We start from the raw sequence: 11,474 nt of genomic DNA, 5'->3' as shown, positions 1-11,474 counted from the left end.
TTATGGTTTTGGTTTGGCCACATTTAAGAGAAAAGATGAGTAAGTGTGGCTAACCCAAAGGTGGCCCTGGATGGGTGCTCAGGGGCTCCAGGCTGTGGGTGGCCGGTCAGGGGCTCTGGAATCCCCTTTTCTCGTCCCTGAGAGCATCACGTGCCTATCCCAGCGGGGGGGGGGGGCGGGCAGGGGCACAGGGACAGCCCCTGCCCAGGACGTGGCCGGTGCTGAGGGCTTTCCCGGAGGAAGGCTGGCAGGGACGCCACCCCAGCTCACCCCTCTCTCTGAAACGGAGTGTCCTCCCGTCTGGTTTACTGCCTTTCACACCCACAGGAGGTTCCCTGGAAGAGCGGGGAGGCCAACGAGCCGCTGGGCCGCCTGCTGCCAGGGAAGCCCCAGGGCGCTCCGCTGCGGCAGAGGGCCTCCCGGGGCCTCCCTCTGGGAACCTCAAAGGACTTCTGCGGGCTGTTTCCCGTCGCAGACCTTCCCAGGACAGCTTCCAGCGAGCCCCCCAGCAGGACTTCCCCAAGGCCTCCCAACCCGACTCAGGCCAAGAGCAGGCCCCTGGGACCTGGGGGTCCGACCCTGAAGCCCGTTCAGCTCTGGAGCCGGAAGACTTGGGGCTCCCAGCAAGCCTGCCTTCCCCAGCCGCCACCAGGGCCCTGGGCGTCAGGGGACCTCGGTCCAGCTGGCAAAGTGGGTGGGCACCTTGGGCACAGGTGACAGAACCCCTAGCCCTGCCGCTCAGTTCCCCAGACCACACGTGGCCCTGGCAGCACGTCCTCCCTCCTGTCCTTCTCCAAGTCCCCAATGCACCACTTTCTGTGTGCTTATACGGGCCCTGACCAGGGGCAAACTCAGCTCGCCCAACCACTCCTTGGCTGAAGGACTGACGTTTCAGTGGAAGGAAAGCACTTCCTGATGAGAACATCATCCTCGCTCAGATGCGGTGGCCCTGTGACTCCCTGGCACTTGGTAGAGGGGCCATCACTGGGGCCCTCTCCCTCCTGCATTTGCTGGAAAAAGTAGGTCAATCGGTGCAGGTGTTTTTAAAAATCCTTATCAGTGATATTTCAACCAGAACTGCCAATAAATTTAATTACTGAATTAAAAAACCCCACGTCAGTGTGTGGTGGCCCTGGGAGTGGTTGACTTGATGTCCTGATGTGTTAACTTCAAGGAACTTTGTTTACTAGATGAAACTTTGACAGGGTTTATTTTGTTTCCTTTGAAATATAATTAATAAAATCCTACCAAGGAAGGAAGACATCCTAAAAATATTCAAAATGAAGTGAAACTACTGAAGTAAAAAATACTTTATATAATTGTTGGAAAGAGTTGCCATACATAGGTCTGATCCTCTCTTTGGCTTGTAGCGGAAATCGATATAACCAAGAACCTCAGAGTGGTCTGTGTTAGTTGTGCACTACGAAATTTGTTACAATACAACACAATCGTTTCTACAAAACCAAATTTAATATACAACAAACACTCACCATGTAAACACATCTTTCAAAAAATTCTGATAATTCCAAGGATCACTTACAGGCTTTCATAAAAGCATTTTATATCAAGAATCTCAATACAGAATGATTTCTATGTCAAAATACATTTACACTGTAAATTGTTTAGAGAGAAAGAGAGGGAAAAAAAAGAGAGAAAGAGAGAAGAAGACACAGAGGAATAGTTTGCTGGCATTGAATTCAATAGCAGCAATTGCCCCTGATATTTTTCCTTCATCTTCTACTTCATACATTTCTGACAGAACATATTAACCTACCCTTCTCTACTTGGTCTATGCTTTTATTCACTCTATCAGCCAGATAAAAATATCAAGCCATGATCACCATGCTCCTCCCAGCTCTCTAACTCCAACCTGCCCAGAGCATCCACTCCCAGCTGGGTGCCCAGCCAGCAGGCCTCTTCAGCCTGGCCGCAACCTCAGCTTGTAGACAACACGTTAGGCGTTAGACAGTAGTTATCCAATGCAGAACTGGAGAAAAGTCACGTAGAACCACAAGTGGAGATTGATCACACAATTTTATTAGAGTCTTTTGAACAAGTGTATTCCTCTGTGAAAAGCTCTTGCAAAAGAGACATTGGAGTGTACTATTTTCAACCCTGAGCAATAACACTGCATACCAAGGAGGGCGGTCAAGAAGCTGGTTCGATTGAAGCACAAGCACAAGCCACTGATATTCTCTATGTGATCAGGTTTTTACAAAAAAATACATAGTTTTCAATAAATAATGCTTAATTTTACAACTTTGATACAGCAATGTCATACACTGTTTCACACACTAAACTCCGCATGCTAGATAGTCTACCCGAAGACACAACTTTGCCATGCATTTTCTTTCCCTAGTGCTATCAAACACCGCGTGCTCCAGCGCACTGCCTCAGGTAGCTCGGCCCTCTCTGTCCCCACACCAGGCCCCGCGCCAGGCCCTGCGCCGGCATGCAACTCTAAAAGGTCCCCCCCACAAACCACTCAGACTTCTACACAAAGGGCTTTGCGGCTTTCCGCTCCCAAACCTGGAGTGGCTCTGAAAGTCAGTTTCCTGTGTGGCCCAACAGTGTCATGCTGAAGACGGCTCAGACCGCCTGTCCTGGTGGCCGCCTCGGAGCACTGCAGGACACCATGGCCACTAGGAGTCCCCAACCTGAAAAACAGGCCTCCGTTTTAAAACAGTCCATTCAAACAAAGGTGTCACAGAACAAATGCAAAAGACTCTGAACCCACAACATATGTACAAGAGCAAAAGTACACAAGAGGGAAACCGAGGACAGTGGCGTACAACGTCTCCCTGTGTGACCCGAGGGATGAGGCGTACTGTTTGTGAACATAAACTGGGTGAAGAAAAATGTGATAGAGGGCCCTTTGTCAAGATCCATTTGATCAAAATTCTTTCTATGGTATGTGATTATTTCCAGTTGCTCTTTTTGAGAAGGCGGAATGTAACCTCTCTAGTAAAATAACCGTCACATTAAAAAAATCTCTTTGAGGACCCTGGAGGAATTTCTATTTTGTATACGTCTTCAAACTTGTTGTCATATTGCTGTATTTTGTCATTTTTTACAGGAGAGAAAATCAAGTCTACGTGACTGCGTAAAAGAAGTTTGATCAAACAGTGAGACTGAAGCCTCCACATGTGCACATCCAGGCTGCTTTGATCCAGCAGTTGCTCCTTAGAGCCACCTCTCAACATGGCCCTGCTGCTGTCTGTGGCTTGTTTTGCCCACAAAGTTGTCTGTTTTCAACTGCAGCGACCAGAAGTCCCCAAACAGTGTCAAACCATCCTATCTGTGCACCGACAGAGGTACTGGGTCTGGAAAGAATCTCTCTACCGATAAAATTATTACTTTTATACATGAACATTATGAACTTATGTTTCCCTTTGTAAGCCATTTTATACTTTCTGCACTTTTGTGCTTTTCTTGAGTATAAAAATAGGTCTCCTTTAAAATTCTGTTTATTTTAAGTTCACTAAAAAACTACTTGTTTGTGAAATTCTCTTATAAACTCACTGCATCCACATGGAATAGATAAACTAATTAGGCAGCTAATGGATATAGGTAGTGTTAAAAAAATACAATGGAAAACAATGAAGGTATGTTAAAATCAAGAAAAAAAGCCAGCAGTAAGGAAAATGGAAGAGAGTGTGGTCTCTTACATTCGGTTTAACTTTTATTGTGGTTGGAAAACACAGGCTCCACAGAAAGGGGGGAGGAAACCCAAAACCTGAGTTGTTATCAAAGAGCAGAATTTTTCAGATCATCAAATCAAAGGGGACTCGGTGGAATAAATCAAATAGAATGAACAGTGAGAAAGAATCGGTAATTAAAATAAGCCCAATCTCAGAAAAGCATGTCAGGAGTTATGACGTGGAGACGGTTGCTTTGGGAACTTGTAAATTCCTGTGTTAGGACACGTAAGGCTCATTCGTGTTATCCCCACAGGCCGTAGGCTATACAAAGGGTATTGGAAACTGACATTCCTAATGGAAATTTTATAAAATTTGGCCCTTAGAATAACTGAGAAATATCCTGAAAAAATCTTCCCTGAAACTGTAATAAAGAAAGTTTCTTATCTACTGATAAAATCGACAACTCAGTAAACTATTTTCGCTGGTCTTCCTACGTAAGAAAAAAGCACAAATATAGTTGCCTCAGAAATCTGTTAAAAGCAGAGGACCTCGCAGTAAAAGAGTATAAAGATTCTATAAATGGGAGAGTCCAAGAAAACCTCTCTCCAAAGTGTCCACAAAGATACATATGCCCATTAGGAGAAAAAGTAAGAATATACATATCATTAACCATATCAGAGAATAAAAAAGTTAAGAATGATATAATATATTTATATTGAATGACTACTTGAAAATAGAGCAACTTATTTGTTTTATTTCTCAGATTCCTTGGGCAAAACTCATTTAAATTCTGAAGTGAAAAATGTACATTTCTTGTACCATACAAGTATCAAGATGAGTTGAGATTCCCAGAGAAAAACTAAGTCTTGCCTTTTGAGTCTTTTCTCTCACCAAAAAAAAAAAAAAACCTAAATCATCCTGACTGCTACATGCATGCATATTCAAATCACTTCCCCTTGATTAACATTAAAAAGAAACATTTCTGCCCAAGACTTGCAATGACTTTTTTCTAGCTAAAGGATAATCATTCTACAAATAATTTGCCCAGTGACTGTAGTCATTCATAACATACATAATAGTTGCAAAGCACAGTTTAAGTACACTGCCTTTTATTAGCATTTTTTTTTAATAAAAGGGATGCATATCAGAGTGTAAGAACTGGAAAGTATTTCCATAGCAATAATTAATAAGAGAATGCTGGTTTAAATTCTTAAAGATGGAAATCTTAATAAAATGCATTCGGTCTGTGAACTAGTTATCAACAGCAGGATACCCAACTGGCAAGGCTGCTGTGCACAGGACAACCACCCCACCCCTTGGTTACCATTTCAAGATATTCTGTCAATGCTCAGTTAAAAAGAAGACTTACTTAAGAGACAAAAAAAAAAAAAAAAAAAAAAAAAAGGGGTGGGGTGGGGTGAGTGGAATTAAACCTTTATTGAAACCTATCCAGTGGCAAGAATACCTTGTGTATTATATTATGTTCTAGACATTCAAGAAAGAATTCACTGGAGTGATTTTCACAATGCATTCATAAAAACAGCCTTAAATATTGTTAAAAGCGCAATTAAGCGCCTGTCCTGAGTTCTAATAGGTTTTTAATTTTAATCGCCAACCACCTACTTTTGTCTTATTTTCCTACCAAAACTTCGGCCACATAGCTGGAAAAAAAAAAGTCGTGATCGTGTTTCCATTCTTAAGTCAAATTATTACATATCACTAATTTATGCCTCACCACAGAAAATGCCCAAGATTCATCTATATTTAAAACATAAAACACATGCAAAATTTCAAGATCTGCCAAATACATAGAATCAGCCTTATAAAAGCGTTTGTTTTCAGTAAGTTTTAGAACTGCAGCAGAGGGCCGCCACGTAAAATCACCAGCAAGAGAAAATGTCAACTGTAAACCGCTGGTTGAATTATTCGTGGCTCAAACAAATGTCCCACCGACGGCTACATTAGTCGACCATTTGGGGGAGAGGAGAGAACGCGGTAAACAACTGAGAAACTGAGTTCCGAACTGAGCACCATCAGCCCTTTCTTTTCCCAAGAGTACTACTGCAATCTGAGGTTCACGGAAAGGAGAAGCCACCGAACAGACATCCGTGGGTCCGCAGCCCCAGCCGCTGGCCGCGCATCCCGGGTGGGGGCGGGGAGGCTCGCCCGCAGCCGCCGGAGGTCGCTGAGGCCCGAGCCCGCGGCGGGCGCGGAGGGGGAGGGGCTGCGCCAGGCGCAGGGCAGAGGGAGGGGAGGAGAGCCGGGCGCGGGGCCCCTTTGGCTCAGCAGCTCCGGTTACAGTGCGGACCCTTCCCCTAGGTTTCACCAAATCTCAACGAAATGGAAGGCCAGGTCTTGGTAAATCAATTCAGTAGGTTAGAGCCGTAGTGATTTTGCACCGAGTTTCAATTAGCCACTGCAAACCTCCTCCATTGTAGGCGCCGCGGCTCGGGGAGCTGAGCTGGGTGGCTGGCGCGCAGGGCCCCTACTCGCCTCCCCGCCTACCTCCGCGCGGCCCCCAGGGAGAGGAGGTGAAGGCACCGAAGAGGGGCCGGGGCGCGCGTGCCCGGTTACTCTTGCCAGCCAGGGCCTGTGCAAGGCTCCAGGACAGATCCGGGTGTGAAAAGGGGATGGGGTTGGGCTGGCCAGGCAAACGGTCCCCAGAGAGCAGGGAGCGCGCGCTCTGTGGATCGTGCCCGCTCCGCCGCCAACCTCGGAGCCCCGAGTCGGCCGTTCTGGGAAAACAATCAAGATGCGGAGCCACCTTTCTCGCCGGGGCCCGCAGGGAGCTGGTTCCCGGGCGGCCTAAGAGCCCGCCCACAGGGCAGGCGTGGTGAAGGCCCGGGGCGCGCGGGTGCGGCAGGCGTTTCCTCCCCGGGTTTGCTCTCTCCCTTCCTCCCACCCCACGGCCCAGTGGCTCCCCTTCCTACCAGGGGCTGGAGTCACCAGCACGGGTGTCCATCCCCACGCGCCTGCAGAATCTGCAGCGGCATGCGCCCCAGCGCTCACGGCGGCGGGGCAAGGAGAGCCAGAAATGGTACCGAAGCTCTGCCCTTTGGCCCCCTTACATTTAGCCGCTGTCAAGTCCACACGGGCACTCAGGTCGCGGTTCGCGTCGCACAGTGGCCGTGCTGCGTCCCTCCACCCAACCCGCCGCATCCTCGTTCGCCAGGCTCCCGCTCGCTCGCTACGTCTACCTCGCCGCGCCCTGAGGCCCCTAGGCGTCCTCCATCCTCAGCTCCCCCACAGCTCCATGGTTCCAGGGGAGAGGGGGGGAGGCCGAAACTGACACCTTCTCCCCAACCTTCACCCCCTTTTGCTCATCACAGCTAGAGATCAAGAACAGCGGCGTTGTTCGCCACCAGCTTCACCTCTGCGCACACGCAAAGATGCAACGTAAAAAAAAAAATTCAAAACTAGAAACAGTTGTCTCCACCCTCTGAAGGGGAGCGGAGAGGATCGGAGCACGCAGAAAGCTCGCTGCCCAAGGGCGGCCGTCACCGCGACGCACAACGGGTACGCAGACCCGCGCAGAGAACGTCCATCTCCTAGCCAGCGCATGACCCAGAGCCAAGGAGCTGGCAATCCCGTCCTCTCCAAAGGCGCCCCTCCCCGGCCAGCAGCTGAGCCTTCCGCGCAGCCCGCCTGCCTGCGGGGGTGGGTGGTTGAAGGGCTGGGAGGAGGGGAGGAGGTGAGAAAGGAAATGGTGGGGTGGGGGTGGGGACAAGGAAAGGGAAGGCAGAGAAAACTCTTCCCCTGTCTTGCACAACTAGCGGGAGGAAGAGGAAAAATTCTGCCTGCCAATTGAACACTTTTCAGCCTAACCACTCTAAATGTAAAAAAATCTCTTCTGCTACCCCTCATCCGCGCACACAACAGCCTCACCACCGAATGCGCTGCGACAACAGGACCTCCAGTTTGACTTCCATAGAGACTATGGGAGATGTGAATTTCTATCAGTTCCAGCTGATTTATTAAATTGTCAAGATACAGACTTCCAGCACAAAAAATAAAATAAAATAAAAAAAAAACAAAAAACAAACAAACAAAAAAAAAAACAGGCAATGATGTCGACAGTGCATTGAGTCTGCTTTGCCACCATTTGCTACAAAATATGCAGATGGTCTGTACTTTATTTAGATTATATTGCACAAAATGAGAAACTTTTTAAACTATGTGCCTTTTTTTTTCTTTTTTGCTAAAAATTGAGAATCCAGTTTCAAACCTTCCACCTGGGGCCCCACCACATAGCACAGCGTATGAGATACATAAACTCCTACCATAGTACAGTACATACAATCTTCAAACTAGGTAACAGCTCTGAGGTCTATATCGCCATTTTCAATAAATCTTTACCTACAAATATTGAACAAATCTCTACTATAGCTGTACAAAAAAAAATTTTGCTTTTTTTTTTTTAAACCACAAGGCCTTTAGATGCAAGGATTACTTAAAAATTTTAATCCTTTTTAAACCAGGACATAACGTACCAACATATTTGCATGCTTAAAAAAAATAGAAGAAAAAAGAAAAAAAAATCAGGAAAAAAAGAAATCAAAAGGGAAGAAGTGCCTGAAAGTCTTACTGAAAAAACACAGCAAGAATGTTCCCTTTTCACTGTACAAAAATACGCCTGAAAATATATTAATTTTTAAAAAAGACTGAGGTCTGTTATGTATCAAAAATGTTTCAATACCTTTTGTACTGAGGTCTAGGCTGTCTGGTATTCAATCAAGGAGGTATAAGGGAACAAGTTACAAAAAAAAAGTTGGCAAGTAGAAATCACATTTGTAAAACCATAAACAATTTGATCTGAAAAGTAAACTCTGATCTTAAATCAGTTCACAGTTTTTTTTTTTTTGTAAGCGTTTGTACAGTCTGCATTTTTTCAAGCTCCCTGCAGTTTTATTAAGAATCGGATGCATAGAAGACATCAGTTTTCTCCCTCCAAAAAAATAAAATGAAATAAAAAGTTGCAATGGTCCCTTTTTTTCTTTTTTCTTTTCTTTTTTTGCTTTAAAAAAAAATCACCAGTTCTTTAAGATCTCCTAAGGGGGAAAAATTTTCCACCAACTCCCTAGAGTAACAGTTGTGCTGCCAAAAGGGTCCTCTGCAGACGTCTTCCAGACTTCAAAGACCGACAAGCTTCAAACAGCGCCTTCCGGAGCGGGTCCTCCTTCCCCTCCCCCGCCCCGTCCCCTCCGCCTTTGTTGCAATCACGATTTTCAGGAAAAAGAAATAGTAATTACAAAAACACATTTTTTTGGGGAAAAAAATCACAACTCCAGACTAGGTATGCAACTACCTTGAGACACGATAAAAGAAGGGAGGGGGAACAAAAAAAAGGAGAGGAAAAATATATAAAAACTACTCAATTCACTTTAACTCCACCAAAATTTTCATCATCTTTTCCAATTTCTTTGCGTCACATCTTATCAATATCATCAGCATCTTCTTCTCTCCCCACCCTACCACCACCACCATTAAACACCACTAACACCATCATCATCATCATCATCATCATCATTATCCTGACCACCATGACTTCCTCCCAAGGAACCCTGCACCCGCCGAGAGAAAGAGCGAGAAGCCGGGCGCCCCTTTCAATACGTGAACACCAGGTCGGAGAAGTTCGCCTCCAGCCAGTCCCCCGCGATCATCTCGCTCAGCTCCGGCGTGCAGTAGTCGGGGAACTCGAAGTGGGAGCCCAGGCTGCCTTCGCTGAACGAATCCAAATCCTTATCCACAAGCGACAGGGACAGGTTCCCCGCCGCCGCGCCGCCCCCCAGCTGCTGCTCGCTGGCGCTGTGCGCGCTTTGGGAGAAATTCAAGCTCAGGTCGAACATCAGGTCGTCGGCGTCCTCGCCGCTGCTGCTGCTACTGCTGCTGCCGCTGCTGGACGAAGACGAAGTGGAGACCGAGCGCGCGGACGCGGGCGACAGCGCGGGCTGCGCGAGCGGCGGCGGGTGCTGCTTGGTGATGTTCTTGAAGCTGTAGTAGAGACGGCTGCCGCCCCCAGCGCCGGAGGTCGCGCCTGCCCTCACCTCGTCGTAGAGACTCGCGCCCTCGGGGGACTCGGCCGAGCTGCTCAGCGTAGGGCTGGCGGGCACTTTGGCGACGTTGTAGCGTCTCAGCAGCTGTGGCGGCTGTTGCCCGGGTGGCTGCAGGAGTTGCTGGTGCGGCGGCTCCTCGTCCTCCTCGTCCACCTCCTGCTTGATCCTTAGCTGCAGCTCGTCTTCGTCCTCGTCGTCTTCGTCGTCCTCATCTAGAAACACGCACTTGACCGTCTTGCCCGCGCCGGCACCGCCCGCGCCGCTCACGCGCAGGCTGCCCAGCACGTAGTCGTCGCCAGCGCTGCCGTAGTCCCCCGGCTGGGCCGCCTTGCCTGCTCCGGCCTTGGCGCCGGCGGCCGCGGGGGCCTTGAGCTTGCCGCATTTCTTGCTGGAGCCCTTGGAGGTCTTGGCGCCGCCCGCGCTGCCGCCCGCGCCACCGCCGCCGCCTCCCGCGGAGCTCTTCTCCGGGCTCTGGCTCGCGCTGGGCTTGGCCGAGGGGTCCATTTTGGGCTTTTTCCGGGGCCGGTACTTGTAGTCGGGGTAGTCGGCCATGTGCTTAAGCCGCAGCCGCTCCGCCTCCCGGATGAACGGGATCTTTTCGCTGTCCTTCAGCATTTTCCATCGTTTGCCCAGCCTCTTGGAGATCTCGGCGTTGTGCATGTCCGGAGACTGCTCCATGATCTTCCTGCGCTCGATCTTGGACCACACCATGAAAGCGTTCATCGGCCGCTTTATGTGGCCCGACGCCGTCTTGCACCAGTCCGGGTCGCTCTCATCCAGGGCCACCGGGCTGCAAGCCATGAATTCGCCCTCCTCTGTGTCCAGCGCCTCCCGGGGCAGGTTGCTTTCCGCTTCCAAGCTCTCCGCCTGCTGCACCATGATCCGCTGTGGAGCTGGGCGCTCAAACCCGGGCCACTCGGTCTCGTGCAGAGGTCCCCCTCCCCCTCCCACCCCTCCACCTTCCCGGGCAAGTTGCAAAGTCCTCGGCGCCCCGCGTCCGCGGCTCCCCCCCTCCCCCCCGTCCCCCCTTCCAGGCTGCACACAGCGGCTGCGGCTGCTTCGGCGGCGACGGCCGCCCGCTCGTTTGTAGCTGCGGCCGGGACCGGAGGGACAGTAGCGGTAGTGGTGGTGGCGGCGGCGGCGTTCGAGGCAGCCCGGGACCCCTCTCTCCTGCTTGTGGCTCCCGCCGCAAGCGCCGGACCCTAGACACTCCCAATCGCGCGCGCTCCTTCTGCAAAAAGTTGAGGGCTCTCTCTCAACTAGTTATCAGGGTGTCATATGGGTGACATCACTCCCCGGCGCAGCCAATGGTTGGGAGCCGGCTCCGCCCATCTTCCTTTATTAACTCCGTGACTCCACCCCCTTTACCCCGCCCTCAGGGCTGGTTTGCAAAGATGGGGGCGGTGGGGTAGGAGGAGGCATGTCTAGAAATATGTTATTTTTAAAAAATCCGCGTGTGTGCACAGATGCACCTCTCCCCGGGATGCTCGCGAGCGTTGCACCGCACCGCGGAGAGCAGGCGGGTCTGGGGCGAAACGGGGCGCCAACAGAGGGTCTGAGGAAAGGCCCAGTGCCCCTTTGTGCCCACTCCACCCAAGGCCCGAGAGTGCAAGCCCACTGGGCCACCTCGCTCCCCGCGTGCATTCGGGCACGCGCCCAGTCTGGACAGAGGGTGCCCAGCTCCCCCGTGTGAGCTCAGCTGCTCCCCGGAGCGCCCCATGGGGCTGTGCTGCTCGGGGCGCCGCAGCCCGGAGCCCGCGCGAGAAAACCCGCTGTGTGC

General features: G+C 50.1%; 1 protein-coding gene across 1 annotated transcript; it reads right to left on the bottom strand.

Annotated features, from left to right (window-relative positions):
- Positions 1-1,541: 1,541 nt before the first annotated feature.
- Sox11 (SRY-box transcription factor 11) lies at positions 1,542-10,632 on the bottom strand. The gene has a single exon (XM_046441187.2). It carries the CDS (start codon positions 10,571-10,573, stop codon positions 9,245-9,247), a length of 1,329 nt encoding a protein of 442 aa, XP_046297143.1. The 5' UTR covers positions 10,574-10,632; the 3' UTR covers positions 1,542-9,244.
- Positions 10,633-11,474: the final 842 nt, after the last annotated feature.

This window comes from Marmota monax, unplaced genomic scaffold, assembly GCF_021218885.2.
Source record: "Marmota monax isolate L192 unplaced genomic scaffold, Marmota_monax_Labrador192_F-V1.1 WCK01_AAM20220418_F8-fsc00010, whole genome shotgun sequence".
Classification (NCBI taxonomy): domain Eukaryota; kingdom Metazoa; phylum Chordata; class Mammalia; order Rodentia; family Sciuridae; genus Marmota; species Marmota monax.
This window is presented reverse-complemented; position numbering and strand designations above follow the sequence as displayed.